The following is a 24,569-nucleotide window of genomic DNA, read 5'->3' as shown; positions in this document are numbered from 1 at the left end:
GTTTTGAAAAAAAAAAGAGAAGAAAATACATAAAAATGATAGCACAAGTTCATTTCTTCAACAATTATGTATTGACCCATATAAGTTGACCACTGTGCAAATTTTGGATATATAATTATGTACAAAAAAATAGTGGACCTGTGCTTTACTCTCCTCTATTTTTCTCTCTCTCATTTGTAATTTTTCTGTAACAGTTTAATATTTTTATTTGACAATTTATTAAACACTACATGTCAGATTCTAATTTAAGTGCTGGGGTTAGAACAGTGAAGAAAACCAGCAAAGTCTCTTCCTTCATGGAGCTTACATTCTAGTTGAGGGAGACAAACAATATATACATAAACAGGTAAATTTAGAACATATCAGATAGAAACTCTATGGAAAGAAATGGAGCAAGGTATGTTTCAGAAGATCTCTATAATAAGGTAAAATTTGAGGGTAGACCTGGAGAAGTAAGTGCTTGATGAGTGCAGATTATAATACTACACATGTGTGATTATTAAATAATTTCTCCAATATTCTTGGAATCACAGATTCTCAGATTTCAAAGAGACTTTGAAGAGTTTTGCTGTGTGGCAGTATCACTGGGGAAAAAATGACCTCTCAAGGATACTACCTGAAGAAGAGTGGTCAGTTAGATATCTCAATATACATGTTACAAATCACTCCGATTATGGTAATAATCACAACTCATGAGAGATCTCAGTTCACTGGATCCCCTGTTAAGTATTCTCGTTAAACTTGAAGTCCATGAGTGACCAAATACCACCACCTAATCCTGGCTAGACTTAACTATAATGAATAATTTACATTTCCCCACAACCTTGTCTACATTGAAGGAAAAAAAATCTAATCATATCTTTTCCAAGCATCAGCATTTTCTATTTTGGGGATTTTTATTTGATCACATTGTGTTTTTTAGTAGAATTGCTTTTAGAGTCAACAACACTACAACCCTTTTTGAAATTAGCATCTTTTGTTAAAAAAAAAAAATCTCTACCTTGGGGAGATTATTTTTTATGCTTCTTGATTGGGAATCAGTTCCACACTATTTCCCAGGATATTGGCAATTCCCTTTTTAGTGAAAACAGCGTTTATTCTTTCAACCTTATTTTTGGTTTCCTTTGGTTGCCTCTTGAAAATGCTATTATTTGTTTGTTGAGCACACATTTACTAAGTACCTGCTGTGTGGACTGGTACTGTGCTGGAAGCTAGGATTACAACCAGAAAAATAGAAGTTGATCTAGTTCCTGCCCTCAGGAGCTCATACTCCTGGGAGAAAGGCAGACAGCTGACAGTAACACAAGGCAGTGACAGCTCCGCCAGGGTGCCAACAAAAGAGATGGGGACTGCAGATGAAGAGGCAAGGCAGCCCACGTGGGTGGAGCCTGAGAAGGCCCAGAAGACGATAAAGAGCTTTCCAGGCAGAGAGAGAAACCTTGAGCAAATGCACCAGATTATGAAAACAAAAACAAAAATGGAATATTATTCGGGGTAGCAGTGGAGGGTAGGTGGAGATGGGCCGAAACTGACCCTGGTTCTTGTACTATTTCAAATAGAATTCTTTGGTATCTGGACCCCCATCACTCCTGGCACATGGTAGTTGCATATAGATGTTGAATATTTTTGTCTGAAGGGTCATGTCAAGGGGTTTTGGACTTTATTATCATCTACTGTTAAGTAGAAATCTCTAACGTTATCCTATAGCTACCATCCATAGCCATAGTTTGCCTTCTTAAATGTAGACAACTGTTCTTCTCAGCAAGTGTTGGGATGGTAAGGTAGACTCAAGAAGAACAAAACTCATTGGCACCTCCAAAAATCAGCAGTACCAGCCTTCTCAGCAAATCTGGTATTTCAATAAACAGTATTTATAGGCAGTGATCAGAGGCCTCCTAACTCCACTTGTAATGACTTCCGCCTGCCTAACTACCACTTGTTGGGCGGGAGACTCCCCCTGTCTACAGGCGAGTTACTTTGCTTGTGGCAGATGTACTTTAGATTATGTTTATAAGTGTTAATATAGGCCCTGCCAACTGTTTCTTTGTTTTCTTTAATACCCCCCAAATTTCAGGAAGAATTTGGTAATTTGGGGAATTGTTCATATTGCATAATGTTGTATGGGGATTCCTATTGATAATCACAAAACAGAGTTAAATGAATGTATTATATAAATACATTCACTAAAAATCTCACTCCCCCTGACCCTCTGCTTTATTCTACAATAGGCCCTTGTTCACTCACAGATTTAATATGTGTAATTTCAATGATTGAGAGGACCCCAAAGGTCCAAGATTTACAATTACATGTCATTTTACTGAGCTATAGTTCATATCCTCAAGCTCCAGAATGCTTCGTGAAACTACCTAGAAAATCTCCACCTGGGTATCTCACTAGTACCTAAAACTCATCGTGCTCCAAGCCAGTAACTTGGTTTACCTCTTTCTGCCCTCGCCTTCCCCTCCTCAATACCCAGGTGCTGGAGCTTGAGTGTTACCTTTGGCTCTTTTTCTCACCAGCATTGTCATATTCAATCACGAGCTCTTGAATACTGCTTCATGTCTGACTATTCCCTCTTGTCTCAAAAATCTAAGCTGCTGTCCTGATTTTCTTCAGTGACTCCTTGATCCATTGTGGCTGGACATTTTCTCCTTTCCCACAACACAGCCAGAGTAACTTTTGGTAAACACACATCTCATCGAATCACTCCTTGCCTAAAACCCTTACATGGCTTCCACTTTGCTTCAGACAGACTTTTTAACCATGCCTTCTGGCCCCTCCAGGATCAGGCCCTGCTCACCTCTCAGCCTCTCCTTGGCTCACATCCTCCAATGCTCACACCAGAGCCGCACTGGGCTTCTGAACCCCACTCTTGCTCCATCCCTAAACCTCTGTCCATGCTCCTCCCTTGGCCTGGAATGTGCTTGCCTCTCCCTTTGCTCAGGTCTTCAGTAACAGTCCTGCAGGGAGGCCTCTGCTGATTCCCAAGGCTCCCACCAAACCCCACTCTCCATGACAGCGTCCCGCTAGGGATTGCTTGTTTTGAGTTGGTTTTCCCAGGAAAGGTGTTTTTGCCAAAAGAAAGGGTCACGTCTGATCATTCACTGTCCCCAGGGCCTAGTACAGCGATTGGGTGTCCAGGAATTATGTTTTTTTAAAAATATCAAAACCAGATGAGTTGCAATGTAGGCAGGGGTAGATGCAGTTCTTACAGAGCCTGAAGATTACATGGTGTTGGGACCTCGTTAAGAATAATAACACAAATTACAAATGAAGAAATGTTAAGAAAGCAAGATTGCATTTAAAGCAATAATAGAACCACAACAGACTACTAGGCCTGAGCTGATTTGAGCTACTTTCTTCTGAGATTTTTCGAAGTTTACCAGAAATAATTATAGAGAAATGCTACTAATTGTAATCTGTCTTCTCTTCCACCCCCCAACAGTCCACTCCTCCTGGGAACCCCAACATTCACAGGGGCCCAGAAGCTCCTGCTTCACAGTCAATCTTCCTTTGAGTGTGGCCCCAAAACTAATGAACAAGCCCAACTGGCTGCTACGTGTTCATATCTCATGATGGCATGTTTGTTCATTTCAGGGATGCCTTTTTTATTTAAATTGTCCCCAATTTACTGATGAGGAAACATGGACAGCATATGCTACAGTTTCATTTTCAAAGTTGGGGAACTGGAAATTCTCTTATTCTCACAATTGTCAAGGCTCTATCTGCTGTTAACAAGCTGTTCCCAACGTTGACCCTCCCTCTACTCCTGTCTTTCCTTTTGTTTTAACGCTTGTATAATCTCTTTCACTAATCAGGATCAAGATTTCTTCCTAGTCTACATCTACCACGTTTCCCACTGACAGAAGGATTTGGGTTTTCAGCATTGCCTACGACGGTCTGGCAGTAAGGCTGCTGAACTAAAGTAATGACCCCGAAGGAAGTTAAGCTTCCGACTTCACTCAGTCTGTCTGAGGAGCTTCTCAGCTAGCTGGAGAGAGGCTCCCAGGGGGAATGTCAGGCTAAGGTCAGGCTCTGGACACACAACAACCGAGCAGGCCATGGGGATCAGATGAGAACTGGCAATAACACCCTTATCCAGTCTTCACTCTCAGGCTTGGCAGCCAAGCAAACCTCCCAGCTCTGCCAGCTTGTAGGGGTGAGCATGAGTCAAATTTAAAATTATTGGGGCTATTTATAACAATCATTTCTTGCAATTGTGTAAGATTTGTAGGTTACAAAATGCTTTGGCTTACAATGTGCCAACCAGCCCATCACAGTAATGTCGTCTCCACTTAATAATTGTGTGTAGGCACCACTGACTGCCTGTGAGGCAACACTTAATGTAACACACAGTATTCCTTCCATTTTCCAAAGGACGTAATTGGGTTCCCAGTTTCTGAGAGATTAAAAAAAAGCTCTAACATTTTTGCTGCGATGTTCATCTGTAATCGAATGGTAGTTCCAGGCCACTAACTGTGGCTCAGCTTTACCCCACGAGCTCAGTGTTCCAGAAAGGAAGTTTAAAAAAGCAGATGTACATTTTTCTGTATTTTTGTGTTTTTCAAGAATGAAGAACAGTAGGAAATTTTTATACTTTAAAGTAATCGTTTAACAAAATGTAGCACCTTAACTGTATTTACTTAAAAATATAAATACTGTAATTATTTTCTGTGGATTTTTGACACATTTTGGAGAACAAACTTGAAATCAGTTAACGTAGTGAAAAGGTTATTAAGTATGCCTAGGGAGTAAGCGGTAAACAGAGTCATGTCCCATAAGTCCAAGCTGCTTATGTTGAGATTTACTAGCTTATCATTTCAAAGCTGTACCAAAATGAAAGATAAATGGGATGGACAGACAATTTTAACAGAGCATCCAGTGCTTTGCCTTATGTGTAGTGGATTCAGTTATCCTTTGTTGAGCTAATTCAACCATTTCCAAATGAGTTTCATACAAGAAATGGAAAGATATACTGGTAATGTTAAATCTATAAAGACCAAAAAAAAAAAAAATGATTTCCAGAAAAAATTCAAAAGTGAGGAAAGAATAGCTGCATTTCATTCAACAGGTCTTTGATCGTCTGCTGCAGATTATCACTGCAGAATTCCACATATGAAACAGGGAGCAGATCAGATATATATCATATGAAGTCCTAATGAGGGAAATTTTCTTTGAGGTGTATGAAAGGTCTGAGGCGTTCATTCACTTCTGCAACTCATTTCCTTGTAACCCGACTGTTGATATTACAGTTTTGGACAGATTAGCTCACTGTGGTTCTGGAGGAACGATGAGGGGGGTCAGCACCCAAGACATGGATCTTTCCCCAGGAACCTTCCCTCCTCAGGTGCAGGACAACTGTCACATTAGAAAACTCCAAGTCCGGCAAGGAGGTGGTAACTTAAAGGACAGAAAAGCTGAGCCCCTGCGGTGAAGAGGGGCTGGAAAGCTAAACTTGGTGTCAAAGTACAGGAATGTGGGGACAGATTCGGTGTGCCCAATAATGGAACAGACAGTGACCAATAATGGGACAGACAGTGCTTGAGAGCTGGTCTCTGGTTACCGAGCTTTTTCATTTGCAATTTTATCCTGAAAATCGAAGGGCCTGTCTTTTCACAGAGACAAAGTTCCTCACTGACCTTTACTGCCTAGTTTCCCTGTGTTCTGGAAATCCGTAGCCTTTTGAATGTTTGCCTTCTCTGGTTTTCCCTTGGCATTCATTTCCGAATGCTGCCTCCCCACTTCTTCTTGTTCTCCTTTCTACTGCACCCAGAGAATCAGAGCCAGTTGTCAAGGGGGTTACAAAAGACCCATCCGACTGGTAACATGACTCCTTGCCAGTTTATGCCCTCAGTGGGACAGGAAACCTTCATTTTTAAGTCTCCGTCTGTATGATTTTATGTATTTGTAAATAATAATAATAATAATACAGGAAAGTCATATTACAACCAGCATGAAAATGTCAGAGGTTGGCAGAGAAGGCTGCATTTGTCTGGGTTGGAGGCCAGTAAGACAGGTGAAAGCAACACGTGTGGTGCTGCCCTTGGAAGCTGTCTCATCATCTGCTTTTAAGGGTCCTATCAGCAGAGCAAAACCAGCACATCATGTGCTGCTAGCACCAGAACCATGAGCTTTCCTCTGAGCCAGATGATTCCAGTGTTTAGTTGGGCTCCCTCAGTGAGGGCGTAAACATGACATCAGCAGTCAAGGAGAGACATGCTCCTTCTCTTTTAGTTTTTTTAAAAAGTGATGTTAGTCGATGTAATTTACATACCATCAAATTCACCCACCTCATGTGTAAGGTTCAAAGTGTTTTTTTTTCCAGTACATTTACCAATTTGTGTAACCAATCACCACAAACCAATTTTACATTTCTAATACCCTCCAAAAATCCCTGTGCCCATTTGCAGTCAACTTTTGTTCTTTATTCCCCTAGTCCCAGGCAACCACTAATCTGCTTTCTGTTTCTATATATGTGCTTTGTCTGGACATTTTATATACATGGAATTATAATGGTCTTTTGTGTCTGGCTTCTTCCACTTAGCCTAATAACCTAATAATGAGATTCATCCATGTTGTTGTATGTTACTTACAAAGGCTTTAGTATCATTCCACCTCTCTTAAATTTACTTGTATTCTAAATCTTACTTTTGATTGTCGAGTAAAAGTCTTTGCTTCCTGTTGAAGAGTGGGTCTTCAGATACCCTAGAACAGGGGTGTCCAAACTTTTTTCAACATTTTTCACCAAGGGCCATATGCGGTAAAATACACAAACAGCCGGGCCTCTCACTCGAGGTGAAGTACGTATTGCCTCACCTGGTTTATTTAAGTAAACTAAATATATTTTTGGAATTTGCTGCAGGCCAATTAACAATGGATCATGGGCCGCAGTTGGCCCGTGGGCCGCAGTTTGGACACCCCAGCCCTAGAATCACTGTAGGAAGTCAGACTTAGTACAGGTAAATTCAGATTTAATCAGGGCATCCTTCAAACCCATAGGTTCAAGTTAGCCTCTTGGGTGCCTCAGGTGATTGTGAAGGGCAAAGAAGGGTCTGGGGGCAAAGTTGAGCCTAGGTCTGGGAGCTTCCAACGAGTCAAACTTAAACAACTATTAACATCGTCCAGTCCAAGGTGATTAAACTTGTCACTTCATTGAAACAGTATTAAACCAATTGGGATTACTAGATCTTTAGGGATATTTAGACATTCACAAACATAGATTGTTGACCACTGAATGTCATGTCTAGTTATCTGACTTCCAAGGAAGCATAAAAAATAGCTGCCTTGAGAAGCCAGTGCAGACTTCACTTCATATGAAAAGAACCTGATACTGGTATCTCACACCTGCTCAATCCCAGAGCAAGTATCACATTCAGCGCCCTCCACACCTGCTACCTTATCCAACACTGGGGGCTGCTTCCCAGTTCTGCCTTAAATCTCACTGGGAGAACTTGGATGGAAGAATTCCAAGGCAAGAGAAATGGCTGCTCCCAGTCTACCCAAATCTGAAGCACAGAATGCTAGTGTCCATCCGGTACCTCTTGTGGACTCACTGGCCAACCCAACCTTAGAACTCGGGCGCTTCCAGTGCCCAGATTCAAATTACTAGGCTGTCGCCTTCCAAAAACAGCAAATCCCCAGACGTCTCTAGCACTCCCGGAGGTTACAAAACACAGGCCACTGAGGTCAAGTCAGTCTATTCCTTCTACACATCTTCTCCCCCGAGAAGCCCTTTCGTCCCGTTTCAACAGTTGATGATTGGGGCTATCCTAAGCAAAAGTGAACGTGAGGGGTTACGTGCTAAGGATCATTCTCTGCTGTTTTTATTATGAAAATTATTTATAGATGATAGTGAGTTTATATGATAGTGAGAATTATTTATAGATGATCTCTAACATTATTTTTCATATTTTCACATCTAAGCATGGCAATCTGCAGACTCGTACCATGAGAGCAAGATTCTTACCTTTGCATTTCTGGCATTGTCACACGTAATAATAATGAGCGCTCATGTTTCACATGTACTTACTTACTCTATGTTAGGCAACGTGTTTATACATTCATTCTGTGTCTTATTCAAATTCAAGCAGCTAATAATTGTCGGAGGCTGGTTCAAACTCAAGTCTGTTTGACTACAAAGTATGTGCTCTTACCTACGGCACTATATTGCACTGCTAACATGCCATACTGTGATGCATGTATGTATGTGTCTATGTCCTATATATGTACTGTGTATGCATGATGGAGATATACCAGGCGTGCCAAACAATGTATACAGGTGGACACTTGGGTCAACGTTGCTCAAGCAGTAGTTCTCCATAATCAGAAGTGTCTAGACGCTGATAGTACCCACTCTGAGCACCTCTTGTCATTGGAGAGGTCAAATGTGCCTTGTATTCATCTTTTGTTATCGGTATATATTGAGTATTACAATTTTAATATAGTTTTCCTTTCTTAAAATGTGTATACATTTCATTTTGTCCCATACATAACTTGAAGCAGCTTAGAGTTTTTACATGTCCTAAATAATTTCTGATTTGGAAGGTGACAATATATATAAAAGTAATGTGACTTGAAACCAATGTTTGGATAGGAATGTCTGGTAAAAGGTCAACGAAGAGGCTTAAGTGTGTTCTCAGTGTCATAAAACACTCCTTTTTTTTTTTTTTTGTAGTTTCCTTGCTGTCTGACCCATGGGTACTGATTTTTCAAAAGCCTGCCTCTCAGGGGGTGTTACTTATGAATATCTGCTGTTCAACATCTACACAATTGCTTTCACATCTTCTGCACTATTGCCCGGAAACATGTCCTGTGACTGACTAAAATGATTGAACCATATTCCTCCAGAGGCACTTGGTTTCAATGGGCTTCTGAAATTATCTTAGGTTGGAAATGGAAATGCTATTTAAAGATCACCTGCTGAAAAACTAAGCAACTCACATAAACTCACATAAGAGGTCATAACTGCTGCTTTCCACCTGGCTTTCTGTACAACACAAAATAAAATCCATAGTCACCAAAACAGCCGCGACATTGTGGCAGCATGGGAAGAAGTCATCAAAACTCTCTCATGTTGATTCCACAGTGGTTCAATAGGCAGCACTGCAGAGCACTGGGCTTCTCCACAGGGTTACTGGAGAGAAGCAGCTGTTGCCCTTTCCCAGATCAAGTTACATATTCTAGGAGAAACAGAACCCTAATTAGATAGAAATTCCTTCCCCTTACCATCCAGCCCACTCAAAAACAAAAACAGTGCTAGGAAATTTCAAAATGTGATAGGGAAAAAAATCAAATCTATTTTGGATACAGTGGTGGCGTCAGTTGCACAGAACACATTTCTTCCTGCCTTACAAACACCAAAAGAAGAATTTTCAAAACCTATAGCATGTATTCAAGTATTTCCTGAATATATTTACATAAAATACATTAGAGAAAATGTTAAAGCGTAAGTTTACCTAATACCTGAAGTGTCATATGGCAAACTTACGTCCTCATTCTTATTATTTTATTTATTTAGTGCACTATTTACAGGTAACAGTGCATTTTAGCCACAAGTAAGAGAACAACAGAGGAATCATGAAATCCTACACCTACAACATTAGAGTTCTAAGTACGTTGCAGTTTAATTTATATCAGAATATATCCTTTAGGGATTACAAGGGGTTAAAACTACAGCTTTAATTGTACAGTTATTTTTAATACTTATTGTCTCACAAAGATAACTAAAGCTAAGTATAATTTCAAAAATTCACAAACCAGTGAGGCATTACTATTGAAAGAATACAGTAACTGTTAAGATACAAATAACTATAAGAAAAACACATTCAAATCTAAGAATAATACATTTAAATAATTACATTATTAAAGCTAAATAGCCAATTCAGATATTTAAAACTACCAATTTACTATGAAGTCACTAGTTAATTTTTCTGGGTCTTGTATAACATTCATTCATTCAATATATTCAGCAAATAATTTTTGAACTCTCTGTGCTCTAGGGAATGTATCTGGCCTTAAGAAAACACTGGAAAACAAAGCAGATGTGGACCCTGCCCTCATAGAGCTTACAGTCTTGTGGGGCAGACAAGTGAGAATATAGGCACCTACGTAGAATACAGCATGAGAAGGCTGTGCTGGAGCCTCTCTGCCTAGAGGAAGCACCATTCATGCTGAGACCTGTAGGATAAGGGGCGGAGAGGGAAAGCAGGACATGGAAAGAGGATTTCAGGCCAAGGAAGAAGTAAATGCAAAGAGCCCTTGGTGCAAGAGAGCCTGGTCTATTCTATAGCTTCCTAACAAAGAACCTCAGATACTTGTCGGGCCAGAACGGAATTTTCACCCATCGATGGGGAAATGAAGACAGTGTGCTAAGTCTTTTCAAAGCTAAAATTACTGGATTTTTAATAATTGAACTTAAGGCCACCTTATTTTCTGGAATTAAAATGGTGCATCTTTTATGAACTGATGGTGACAATAGATGATATATAGACATATATATTTAATAAATGACCCTATTTTAAAAATTAATAAAATAAAAACTACCAGTGTATAGATTTTATATAAGCCTGGGAATCACTATTCAAAGAATAAACTTCTAAAAGGTATTCAATATGGTTAAAGGGGAGGGGTGAGGGAGACATCAAGAGATGAGGCTACGGAGGAAGGCATGGAGGGCCATGAAAAAAATTTGGATTTTATCCTTAGAGCAATGGGAATGATTTTAAGCAAGGGGCTGGAACTCTACTTACCTTTGTAAAAAATCACTCCAGGAATTTGTGTGTAGAATGCATGTTGAATGGGGCAAGACAACAGGAAGGAAGGCCAGGTAGGCGGCATTACAGTATCCCAGGAAAAAGGATATAATAGCTGGCATGAGGACCAAATCATTGAGCCTGAGTGGAAGATGACTTCCAGAGATACACTTATGAGGATTTGGCCATCTGCTGTATTGGGTAAGGAAAATGGGATGGCCAAGGCTGATGTCCAGGGTTTTGACTTGGGAAAGTGAATTGATAACTGTGCTAACTGTTGAGCTAGAGAATATAAGAGAAGGAGGCTTTTTGCAGAGGAAGACGGTGAGCTCATTTGGAACAGGGTGAGTTTGAGGTCTTTGTGTTCAAATTCCATTTGGCCAGTGGTCTACACACGTCTCAAGCACATGAAAAAAGGAGCTGAACTTTGGATGTAAATTTTGTAGTCAACAGCACATAGGTAGTAATTGAAACTGTGGACAGGGATGAAATTTCTCAGAGAGCACAGCATAAGAAGAGGGCTTAAGGTATATTGCTAAAGGGTTGGCAGGAGGTGAGCAACGCAGAAAGAAGCCAGAACCAGAGCAGTCTGGGAGGTGGGAGGAGAGCCAAGAGAGCAAGATGTTGTGAAAACCAAGGGAAGACCTTCTCAAGGAGGGGGCAGGCAACAGTATCAGATGCTGCAGGAATCATTTTAGAGGACTGCAGAAGAATGCACATTGAAATTAGCAAGAGGAAGAGATTAAGGACCTTGAGAAGGGCAGTGGAGAAAGCAGAATCCAGATTATAGTGCGTGAATCTGTCGGCAGGAAGGACCTCTGTCACACAGCATAAGTGTGAAAGAGAGGAATAGGCCAGCAACTGGCTGAAGGTGTGGGTTTGAGAGAGTGGTTCTTTGTTTTATAAACATAGGCGAGATTTGCTCGTGGATATTGTAGAAGCACTTTGATAGACTTTGAAGACTTGTTGCAAGGGAAGATAATAGAAATTCAAACATAAAATATTAACTTGCTTAAAAAAAAATCACAATGTAACCAAAGGGATGGTTACCAGAAGGGGGGGATGGATAAAAAAGGTGAAGGGAAAATACAGTCAATAATATTGTGATAACTTTGCATGGTGACAGATGATCACTAGAATTAGTGGATTGTAAAGCATACAAATGTTGAATCACTATATTGCACACCTGAAACTAATACAGTAATGCAATATTATATATTAACTATACTTAAATTTAAAAAATCACAATGTAAAGGTCGTTAAAGATGTAAAATGCAGTGTTCCTATGAGAACACGGGATCCCATTATAAAACTGTCAATGGATTTAAATACACTGAAAGATGTAAGCCGATTCCAAGAAATTCTCTGAGGGAATCCCATTTTAAAATATTTTTAGATCAGGTTTAGCTCCTGTCCATAGAGATCATACTCTTTAAATAATATGTATCTTTGAATAATTGGTGGTAGAGGAAGCTTCTCCATTGAGGCTGGCTGGCAGAGTCGTTGGAGTCCCACAAGTCTTCGAATTTTTAACCGACACAAATGCTTTAGTGAGCAAGGGTTCTCTAAAATGAATGGGAAAAACAAGCACAAAATAAAAACAGTATTAGTGGAGTAACCTGTAAGATACAGACTGTTTTAGAATAACATTAACTGGTGACTTGAAGCAAAATTCAAATTGCAATTCAGTTTTCCAGACTGTGCCCCTAGAAGGGAAGCTCCAGGGAGGCAGACATTTAGTCTGTCTCTGTGTCTGGAGGAGTCTGGCTTATAATGGGTGTTCAGCTAGGATATGTTAAATGAAAGAATACACTTGATTTAAGAAAGCAAGAGGTCACATCTCCTCTTACTTGTTTTTTTAGAATTGTGTGTCACAGAGATATATTTCTTTACTTTCTCTTGCTTCTCCCGGTCTTTCTGATGAATAATTATCCAGGAAACATCTGATGCAAATGATTCCATATGTCCATTTTTCAATCTTAGGTTGATTTCAGTGAAATCTACTAAGGTTCCTTCGACAGCTGATTTAGTCTTTATTTTCAACTCTGACTGTATATTCCAGTTACAGTACTGACACGTTATCCAGCAATATGAACAAGTGGAAGGGCAGCATAGCACAGGCTCAGCTGTAGGCTCTGGACTCAGTCAGCTTGGGTTAAAATCTTGGCTCTGCCACTTAGTATTTGTGTGACCTTGGACGAGTTACTTAGTCTCTGTGAACTCAGTATTCTCACCTGTGAAATGTGGATGAGAATGGGACCTACCTCTTAGGGTTGCTTGAAGATCAAACAAATTAATTCATGTAAAGTATTAGAAAAATACTTGGTACCTGGTAGCCTAACCATTTAGTATGAACTATCCCTCAATTAAAAGATATCATATTTCTGTTACATTTGAGATTATAAACATTCCAATTATCTTTTTTTTAAAAATAAAAACTATGTTTTTCAAAAACTATTGAGGCAAAATAGTTGTTACCAAACTAGGCAGAATAAACCCATCTTAAAAAAAAAAATCACCATTTTCTTTTCTTCCCTAACAAATATACTGCCTTACATATACTTGGAGGAATTCTGACATCCAGTGGTTAGCTGTACTCATAGCAATCAACTGACACAGTTGAAATAATGGATGACTGAAACAACAACAAAAAAACCTTCCTCATCTTATTCTACTTAGATTGTTCTTCTAAAGTCATAACAATTGGTGATTGTTTTGTAAAACAAACACATGGACAATTAACTACCAATTAGATGCAAAATCTGTGCCATGCCACTTTGTGGCATTGGAGAAAGAGCCTGTGTTTTGATGTGACACAGACAGGGGTTCAAATCGATGCTTTGTTCTTTTCTGTGTCTATAGCTTCAGGACATGAACTTATCTAAGCCTTAGGGTTTTTGCTCTTGTAAGCTCCAAAAGGTTTTAACCTTTTTATTGTAAAATAAAATATAGATAGAGCAACTACACAAATGTAGTTTCTTAAGTTATTATAAATGGTGATTAGGTGAAGATCTTTGATCACCTCTGTGGGGACAGAGCCCCAGAAAGCAGTTTCCAGGTTCTCGGCCTCACATGAAAGGTGCTGGCTCAGGCCGTAAATGGCCATCAACTGTGATTGGCTGGTCATCAGCTGTGGCTAGTTGGCCGTCAGCTGTAACCAGTGAGCCATTGGCCACTAATATAACTGCTGTGGCTATGCTAGCAGAAAAATGGGGGTAGCAGGAAGATGGTGGCTGAGCTAGCAAGCGGTGCAGTGAGGGTTGCGAACTGTGGCTCCTGCTTCCTGTTTTTCCAACCCAGCCGCCAGCAAGACTATAGTGGTATGACTCCCCTACCACCTATGGCTCCGTGGGTGTTCCTTTTTGGCCTCAACCATGCCCTGCGTTCTTATGTGGGGAGCGGGACCAGAGACCCCGCATGACACCCGGCGTGACAAATGGCGCAGCGAGCAGGGTCCCCTGCACGACAACCTCCCAGGTCATGAACAGAACTTCCTCAGCTACCCCAGAATTCCCTACACACTGCATCCCACACTTCATTACGTCCTCCCCTATAAGGAACCACCATTCTGACTTTTATATTAACCACTTCCTGTAGAGCTTCATCATCTCAGTGTGCTAACCATCACTGTAGAATCGATAATATATTTTAAATTTTGATATGTCTATTTCTATTTTTTCTTATAATAAATTTGTATGGGATTTGACTGTGATAATTTCCTGTTGCTCATTGTTATGTGAATTTAGTTTTCCTGAATTTCTAGAAGAATGCTAGGTTCAAGATAGCTCTTCTAAGTTTACAGAGCTTCCTATTCTGTTGTCTTCTTGCAATGACCCAAAACATGGTGGCTTGATCCCCGAGTTTTCCTGGTTTTGTTTGGTCACACCCCCACTTTTATGTGGGCTCTCTCTTGTCTCTGTTTTGCTTGATTTTGATTTTACTCCCAATGTGGGCCTCAGTTCAGAAAGAGTGCTGACAGTCCAGTTTCATGAATTCCTACGGTTCAGACTCTTTTGTAATTCCCCTTAGCTTTAGTTTTTTATTGATAAAAATTTGCATGATAACACCCAACTCTACAAGTTGTGAGGATTTTGTGACATACTTTACATATACATTTCATACTTCACATAAACTTACATGTAATAAAATTAATATAAAACACTAATATTTTAGTTTTTAAAATAGCTACATTTATTGAGAGTTTTTAATGTGTTGGACTGTGCTAAGAACCTTGCACATACCATCTCTTTAAATTCCCACAACAAATGTATGAGGTAACTACCACCCTAGCCCCATTTTGCAGTGGGAAAACTTTGGCATAAAAAGGGTAAGTAACTTTCTCAAAGTCACATAGCTAGTATGACTATCTTGGTCTTTTTGCAGGAAATAAAAAATTCTCCTCTCCTTAATGAAACAAAAATGATACAATAAATTGTTGCTTGTTTCCATGAAAATATCAGCCCTGAATAATACATACACTATATATCCCAGCAATTCCACTCCTAGGTGAGGCCAGAATTCCAGCCAACCTAGGTTCATCTCACACCAGAGGTCAATTTCTGGGCTCTAAGATTCCTGTTTTAGTTGCCACAAAGTCTCTTCTTTTGTAGAACTCATTCCAGGGGAAGAGCTATTTGAGGAAAATCCAAGCTTCCCTCCAAATCTTCTTTGGGTTGAACTATCACTCTTTCTAGCTAACCAGCCTCTATCCTTCTCACTAACTTACATTTCTTGTTGCCATGGTCCAAATAGTCCAAATTCAGATGAATTAATTTAATGTATAAGACTGAAACTAAATGCTTAAATGAAGACCACTATGTCACTTATATGTCTTTTTATAGAACTTTATACCTAACAAATTTGGTATGTGAATCAGCTCAACATTTCAGTTTCACCTGTTGGCTGTAAAATATAATCTAGCTAATTTTCATAAAATTTGCCTGATCCTAAAGAACAGGCTGTTGAGGTTTTGTTATCCCATTCAAGGACTATTTAGGTGTATTAAAAGTGCCAGAATATTTAAATGTAATGTAAAGTTATAGATGCTTCTTTAGACTCCATGAAATTGATGTCCAAGTAGGTTTTGAAAGTTCATTTTTCCAAACTCATATTTTGAAAGAGAAAACCTCTCTAGTCTAATTTTTTCTGCTTTCTATTTGTATTTGGCGTAATTTTAGATGCAATTTTATTGAAACTTTTGTGATATGATTCACTTTTATGATTATAACTAAACTTTAACCTGGAGAATACAAAATAGCCTGACAATAATACAAACTTTTGATGTAGGAATTTGTCAATGAAGACCTGAGAGAAAGCATATCAAAAGGATAATTCTAATTCACTTCATTTATTTATTTACTCAGTACTTACTGAGTGTTTACCACTTAGTAGGCATTACGCTAAGTCTTGAGAATACAAAAAATAAACAAAACAGATCCCTGCCCACATGGAGATTAAGCTTATATACATTATAATATAGAAGTCAACTTAACTTTTAAAAAATGAGTTCTAGTCAGAATGTTAATATAGTTATAATATTACCCACTATACAATTAAAGATTTGGAAAATATGAAGAAAAGCAAGAAATTGGTATTTTACATCAGAGGAAGTATTAAGGATGATTTTAAAAAACAGGTAATTCTGAAAATAAGTAGCATTGAAAAAGTATCAAAGATGACAATAAGAAACTTCCCCAGTATACATTCTTCATTAAAAATTTTTGTAGGCAAAACTTTTTTTTTTTACCTAGTATTCGGCGGATTTCTGGCCATTCTCTCTGTGCTTCCAGTGCAGACTTCAGTTTAGCACACAAAGGGACATAATCCATGTAATCTATTAATATGCGGATAACGCTGCCTACCAAGTGTTTCATCCAAGGAACTGTAATAAACTCACAGAACTGAGAGAATTGATAAAAAAATTTAATTTAATATACCATATAATTAAATATACCATATAGTTAAACACTTTTGTTATGACAATTACTATCTTTGTCTTTTTAACAGGCAATAAAAGATCCCTCCTTGTAATGAACAATGACAAAAAAAATCGTTTTCTTGTTTCTGTGAAAATATGAGCCCTGGAGTTACATATATGGCTCTAATGTGATTGTAGTCAACATAACGTGGAAGAATCACGCTTCTTTCCATGATTCTTCTTTCCATGCTCCTAGCCCAAATATTCCACTGAATAAGCATAAATTCTTAACTGCATACACCTTCACATTCTTCTACATTCAGTTTCCACTTCAAGAAAAACAAACACCACCTTTTTGCCTCATTTTACACTTATAGCCCCATATTATCGCCACCAAAAAAAATCCAAGAACGATAAAAATGGAAAAGGTAGAGTTGATGTCTCTTTTCCTGTTACATCTCTAAGTTAGGATGATGACTCAACATGCAGAATGAAAGGATGTAACTCACCGGGTTATCTTTTATTACACAAGATGTCCATCCTGGCAGTACCTCTTCCTCAATTTCTGACCATACAAACGAATTTCCAAAGATGTCCCCGTGCATGCACTCAAAGCACATCTCCACTTGGTACCCGTTGTTCAGCAACAGCCTCAGCATTGCCTCATCGTTTAGGGCATACTGAATGGCACTGGGGAACCGAGTATCATTCACATGCATGAAATAACAATTGACATTAGCTCCATGGGAGAGAAGCAGCCGAACAATTTCATGATTATTGGCCCGCACTGCCACAAGTAGACAGTTGAGGGGATCTAAGTTTGGGTCGGCACCTGCATTCAGAAGGACTTCTGTGCAATGGATGTCATTATTAGAAACCGCAAAATAGAGCGCAGTCTTCCTTTCATCGTCGTAGCTCTCAGAAATGTGGTCAGCAAGCAGAGAATTGACGTCAAAACCATTTTCAATGAGCAGTTCTAGGCACTGTACGTTTTGTCCATCTGCTGCTGAGTGAATTGGTGTTAGCCCACTTTTCCATATTGCATTTTTGGATGTTACTGGGATGAGATATTTCAGTGCACTAAAACAAAACCAAACAAAACAAAATAGCCATATGGCATGAAGAAAATCAAGAAATTAAATAAACCAGCTTTCTCACTAGACAAATGAATGCTATTTCTTTAGTTTCCTTTATTTTTGCTAGATAACCTTATACAAAGACGTTTAACCTTTGTCCATTGACTTACTATTTAATATAATTTATTTTAGTTTTGATTTAGCTTCCCATTCTAAATAGTCTTGGGGATCATGCTGATCGTATTATATATTTGGTCCTAGAATTTTGGAATTCAGGAACCTTCCTCATCTTCCAATTCTTCTCTGAAGAACATAATATTTATCACTAACCAATGCTACTTAGTGAAAAAAATAAGAGTAAGCACATCTGATGCCATAGAGGAATGCTTCATAGTCTTGACCATTAAAATCATGAAGTCACAGGAAGTTAGGGCTGGAAGTGATGTTGGATATCACTTCGTCCAACACCTTCATTTAACAGAAGAGCAATATGAAGCCTGTAGAAATGACTTGTCCAAGGTCAAATGGATATGGAGCAAGGACTAGAATTTAGGCCTCTTGAGTTCTGATTCATTACTCCTCTTTCTTCCTGAGCAATCTATGCTTTAATATTGGCCGTGTCATGTCTGCTTCAGTATAAGTTGAGATTGAATTGCTAGCCACAAGAAGAGTATTTATGATTTTTATCATCCTTACATCAGTCCAATGGAGATAACTAACTGCAGCTTATGGTTCTAAGAACTTGAGATAGTTGTACATTTCACAGGTGACGACCAATCAGAAACATGTGAGAGCCACCATCAAGTATAACTTGATCTCTTATGCCTAATTCAGAGCCACCAAGTGTGAATTTATGAACACTGGGAATAAAGCCAGGTAAACTTTGACAACGTGTCACTTAGCATCAATTACGTGTCATTGGCCACTTAACTTAGCTAATGTGGCCAATGAAAGTGATAAAACCTAACTATTTCAAACTTTTTGAACTTATAAAATATATTTAATTGCCTAAAACCACCCTCTCAGGGTGGGTGGTTTAATATAGTGATTACAGACTTCTATTGGTGAGTGAATTGTGGCACATTTTGTGATTTAAAAACCTATCCAATCATTTTTTTCAGAATAAAGATATCTAAACTTATAATTAAACTGTTTTACTCAGTAATATATTTTATATTATGCTTTAATAGCCACACATGGTAATAAATAACCCAAGTAATACTGAGAGTATTTTTACAAATTTTAATTCTTTGCCAAGGGCAAAATTTTTAGAAAGTCTGTAGCCTTTTGTTAAACACTTAAAAAAACAACAAAAACAAAAACAAAACAAAAACAGAAAGGCACATTTGGGTGGCTTGTGCAGAATTCTCACGTGTAACTTCTTTCTAAAAGAGAAACTCCTTTCATTATAAAAGTAGTGTACATTCAATGTGGAAATTTTATAAAGTACACGAATATATTTAAAAAAGAGGAAATCAAACAAATATTTAGAAAAACAAAACTTGTGAACATTTTGCCTATTTCTTTTTGGATTCGGGGTATTATTAAATAGAGACATGATTATACTATATATGCAAATTTGTATTTTTCAACTTAAAATGATCATCCTATGAGTCACTACTCACAGATAATGCCCCTCGTAGGCAGCTCGGTGTATAGGAAGATGCCCTGCTCTGTTAGGTATGTTTCCACTTCCTCCATATTCCAGTAGGAGGGAAATGCAGTCAGGATTGCCCCCTCCTGCTGCCTCAAACAACACTGACGCCCCATCATCCGCCAAAGCAAACACATCACCGCCTGGCCAAATAAAACACAAAATACATGGCATAGTGGTAACTGGGTAGATTGCCAAGATAGTCTCCTTAAAAATAACTCATTGTTTTCCTTTCTGGTTAAGATTTAAAATTAAAAGCATAGAATTAAGAACATCTATGTTTTCAATGATTTTAATAGGCAATCATGCAGCATGTTTCATTTTCATTAGAAAAATCTTTGCATCACAAGAACATCTGAGAAACCAACAAATCAGTTTCTATGATAGACCAATGCTCCCAGGAAAAGGGATAGTTACACTTTGAAGTTTTAAGACAACAGTTAACACTATTTCATTTCAACAAATATTTATCAACTGCTCTCTATGTGCAAACACTGTGTGTGATCTTCAACAGAAGATACTAAGATGCGTTGATCTGACTATTTTAAGAAGCTCAGAGGGATGATGAAACAAAATATCATCAAAGAACACAAACTGTGTAACATTCAGGTGACAATCAGGAGTAGGAGGCCTGATGTAAGGGAAAGAGTCTGTATTTGAATAACGGCACTGCCGTTGCCTGGGAGTTCGGGGCAAGCTATGTACTTCTATGAACCTCCATCTCCTCATCTGTAAACGAGGGTGACACAGCTTTTGTCATAGGGCCTATTTGATCATTGAATGAGGTTGCACTTTAGGGGCCCCCAAAATGTTAGTCTTTCCCCCATAGAGGATTCTGGGGGATCAAGCCTTTATTTACAGATGAAGAAACTTAGGACTAGGTGTTTAGGTAACTAGAGTCAGACAACCAGTACGTGGCAGAAACCGTTTTCAGAATTTGCCCTCTTCATTCCTCGTTTTGTAGTTGTATAAAGCACCTGAAGGTTTCCAAAGAGGGGCGACATCACCGTCTGTTGGGCAGAATGGGGGAAGGCTTCAGGGAGAAGTTGACTTTTAATTATGTAGGGCAGGATTCCAAATGAGGGCAAAGACCTGGCCAAACCCAGACAGTGGGAACGTGAGGGACGTTTGGGAGCACCACTCCTGTGATCTGCCTGGAACACAGGGTACAAGTCGAGGGCAGTGAGGGCTATACCTGCTGAAGCAGCTAGGGTGACGCAGAGGGTCCTGTGCAAGACTCAGGGCAGCAGGAAGCCACCGAGTGTCTGTAAATACTTGGCAGCATTGTAGCTGCTCTTTAGAAGGAGGAGCCGAGGTCAGCAGGTAGCGCGTATTCTTTGATGGGGAGACTGGAAGCCTGGAGAGCAGTTAAGACATGATTGCTTTTGTCCGGGGAAGACGTGAGGGGAATGACCAAGATGCCAACCAGAGGGACTGCCAAGGTGAGAACAGGTGAGTAAGACACTGTAGCACGTGGCAACTGGCTAGATTTCGAAAAGGAGGTGACAGAAGAATCAGAGGTAAACCTAAGCTTTCGGTCAAGGATGGAGTTGTGTTTGAGCAGAGCAGACACCATATCATAGGAGCCGTTTCGGTCTTGGTTGACAGAAAGGATTAAACCAAAAGCGTGAAAGAAGGGAACTTCAGCTGAGGAGATGAGTGTGAAACCTTGGTGAGCCATCTATGTGAAAACGGGGCTGTCTCTCTGGAGCAAGCAAGCGGAGATGGGCACGCAGCTATGCAGCGTGTCACCGAGATGTGGACTGGAGGGCTATTGAGGTTATCCAGGACAGAGCACCCAAGTCCGGTGCCCAGTTACATTCAGGAGAGGAGCAGGAGCCAGTGAGGAATGGAGGACAGGACATCCGAGAGGCCGGGCAGAGACAGGACCGCGCAATTGCCTTTCCCGTGCGTACCTTTGTGGATTAGGTGTTCCAACACCTCGCAGTGGCCGAACTCCGCAGCAACGCCTAGCGGTGTGATGCCAAACCCGTCCCTCAGATGGACGTTGCCGCCGTGCTTCAGCAGCAGGGCTATGAGGTCGTTGCGGCCTTGTTTGGCGGCTTCGTGCATTGCGGACCAGCGCTTGGCACATGGCTGGTCAAGGATGGAGTTGTGTTTGAGCAGAGCAGACACCATATCATAGGAGCCGTTTCTTACAGCTTGAAGATGGTTTTCAAAAGAACAATCGACAGGAGGCATATTAACACGGATATCTTAGATGGCATGAAACTAGTTACCCAATTTAATACCAAAGGAGGTGTTAGCTATTCCAGCCTGCAAGAGAATATTATGCTTTTCCTACACCTTCTATTTCTTATATGCAGATTTCTCTTGTGGAGTGGAAGCATGCAAGATGAGACTGCCTTTGCTTAAAGAGCTTGATCTAGTCAGGTTCAAGAGTTTCATGGAAAACAGAGCACATCACTAAGACAGGGTATTGCGTTCTAAACCTTGCTTTCTTCATTAACAAAATGAAAATAACATCCACTGTTGGGTTGTATAAATTAAATAATGTATGCAAAAGCTTTAGTATACAGTAGGAGCTCAATAAGTGATAACTTATTATTAATATTATTTCATGACTTCTAGGACCCTAAAGCCACATATGTAAGTAATTTTTATCAAGTTTGCCCCTCCTCTAGAAAGAGTCTTCCCCCGCACCACCCCCTCAACAAACAACAGTATGAAATGAACTTCTCTTTCCCATGCTCTTACTGGGAGATTAACAACAGGAATGTTTAGAATCTAGGTAGGTCGGTTGTTCTGAACAGAAAAAGTGTGTGACAGCTAATGCACCACAGTCAGAGGTTTGCAGAATCAGATGTCTCTCTCCCCCTCTGCTTGTTTCTCATAGCTGAAATTACACTAAAAGTGTTTTCCCCCTTACATTATTAAGAGATTGTCCCAATTTCGACATATTTCTGAAAGATGTAATGCATTTTTCTCTTATCAGTAAGTAAAATCTTATTAAGAAACAGCAGGATGAATGATACTCTCTGCAAATGGAGATGAATACAATTTCATTCATTCATTCATTCATTCATTCATTCATTCAATCTGTGCCAGCTATATGAAAAGTGCTAAATTAGGAGAAAGACAGAGGTGGTTCTCATGTATGGAATTTACAGTCTAGGGAAGCCTATACTGTCTTCAGTTTGAAGAGAGACTCAGAGTCTGGGCTTTTGCTGGGAAAGGCAGGAGGAGATATGGGGTCACATACAACATCCCAGGCAGCCAGGAGGCGAAATGCGAAAAGGATGTGAGGCCACGGCAAGGGAGTGGGCTCCAAAAATCATAAACAGAGGACAGAGACAAACTTTGCCTGCCACACTTGGAGGCAGGCAAGACATCACTGCAGTGAGATTTCACTTTTTCCCCTCCTCACTGTCTAAATTAGAATCTGTGGACAAATGCCTTTCTCTGAATCACCCACCTGCCACTGGCAGCTCTAATTACAGTGAATTACCTCATCCAGCTGGTGTTACTGCAGAGCAAACATCAATACATTAAACAAACTGAGAGCTGTGTCCTCATTTATCTTCTTGCTCCTCCTATTGCATTTTTTTCTACTTAGAAATAATGTGTTAAATAATGAACCTCTTCTCTCATTACCTCATTACGATTAGAGATATTATTAGTCTTTCTTCATGAAAATTGCAGCATATAGGTCATATTCAACTGAAAGTAATTTTAAAACTAGAACTACTTGAATTTTTTTTTGGAACTAAGAATATATTTTATTTCCCATAAATAATAATGCAAATTGTGGGGAGCTCCTCTCATAACCCATAAAGTCATTCCTAACCAATAAATGGCTGAAATAATGAAAACTAATAAAGCACAGTATTTGTGTAACATAACTAAGTAAAATACACATTAAATAATTTATGAAATAAAAAATACATCTATAATAATAATGCTTGAAGAGAACCACGTTTCAGTTGAGGAGTTAGGGAATTAGAGAATTTTGTGTAGTTTATGGGCACTTTTGAACACTTCATAGTCTGCTGTCCCTTTTCCTTTTTATTTTAAATTTCTGTCATTTTCTTTCTGGGTATATGTGTTTTGTTCATGCAATTTACTAATCAGCAGTAGATTATATTCTGAGTCATATGACATACAAATAGAGAAGGTTTTTCTGATGTATGTTGACGGATTGGAAGATTGAAAGAGGAGATGGAATATACAGGATGTATATTAATTTGTGAGAAAGAAATGTCTGAAATAAAATGAATTGGCTTCTTCTGTGGCCTGGGCCCCACTGGCCTGGACAATCCTGTGGCTATCTGACTGGACAAAGGTGACACCAACTTCAGAGGGTGGGCAGAGAGGGAGTCTGAGTGGAAACAACCCTTAATAAGTGTCATAAAATCACCAATCAGATACACACTACTCGCAAATCACTGTGTAACATGACTGTACCACATCAAAGTACCATAGTCAGGTCAGATGGCTGATGGGCAAGAGAGGTCTGGGGGGACAAAGGATGTGATTTATTTTTTTTTGGGGGGGAGGGCGAGTATATAAGGATATTCCGTAAAGACAAGGATGATAGGATTGGGTTAGGAAAAATAAAATGGCATTGCACTGAAAAATAAAAAAAACAGCACTTTTTTTCCTCTTATCTCTCCTTTATAAGCTAATGGACTGTGAGTAGCAAATTTCAAAGTAACCCATAGAATCAGGAAGAAAACTGAGAAAGTGTCATGGGTGATCCATTTTCCTATGACCCAAAAAGACCTAATGTGTTTTCCACAATGAAGGTCCTAGAGAAGGTAACCCAAGAAAAATTCTTATTCTCTGGAAATGTGGATGATGGGGACATAAGTGAATATCTCCTGAATATCTCCTTCACGAAACTTTTATCTTCTCCTTGCTATTACCGTTTGGTTTTCAAAATTTATTATTTCCAAATGTTCACTTTATTTTGACTTTGCTGACTCAAGATCAAGTTCTTTTCCCACACTTCAGATACTGCTAAAGTAGAGAAACCAACAAACAAAACTTTGAAATGCATATAAATGCTTACTGGTCTGTTGTAGGCATTAAAGTAAAATGTAAGTAAAGTGAAAAGAGACAAGTGAGTGACAATCATGACTTATTTGTCCCTTTAGAAATAAGTGGGTTGAGAATAGAAGTAGAGACTAATTCTAAATTTGCAATTTGAG

At 39.2% G+C, this 24,569-nt stretch overlaps 1 protein-coding gene across 1 annotated transcript in view; it reads right to left on the bottom strand.

The window, feature by feature from the left end:
• Positions 1-9,274: 9,274 nt before the first annotated feature.
• The window catches only part of ASB15 (ankyrin repeat and SOCS box containing 15), a 30,114-nt gene continuing 14,819 nt past the window's right edge, over positions 9,275-24,569 (bottom strand). Inside the window, exons 8-12 of the mRNA XM_081038580.1 lie at positions 21,315-21,560; positions 19,370-19,541; positions 17,178-17,748; positions 16,498-16,651; positions 9,275-12,316 (exon numbers count right to left, since the gene is read on the bottom strand). Coding sequence (XP_080894706.1) covers positions 12,144-12,316; positions 16,498-16,651; positions 17,178-17,748; positions 19,370-19,541; positions 21,315-21,560 — 1,316 coding nt within the window. The 3' untranslated portion in view covers positions 9,275-12,143. The remainder of the gene's footprint in view (positions 12,317-16,497; positions 16,652-17,177; positions 17,749-19,369; positions 19,542-21,314; positions 21,561-24,569) is intronic.

This window comes from Rhinolophus hipposideros (assembly GCF_964194185.1).
Source record: "Rhinolophus hipposideros genome assembly, chromosome: 25".
NCBI lineage: Eukaryota > Metazoa > Chordata > Mammalia > Chiroptera > Rhinolophidae > Rhinolophus > Rhinolophus hipposideros.
Note: the sequence above shows the minus strand (reverse complement) of the source record. Positions and strands in the feature narration are given on the sequence as shown.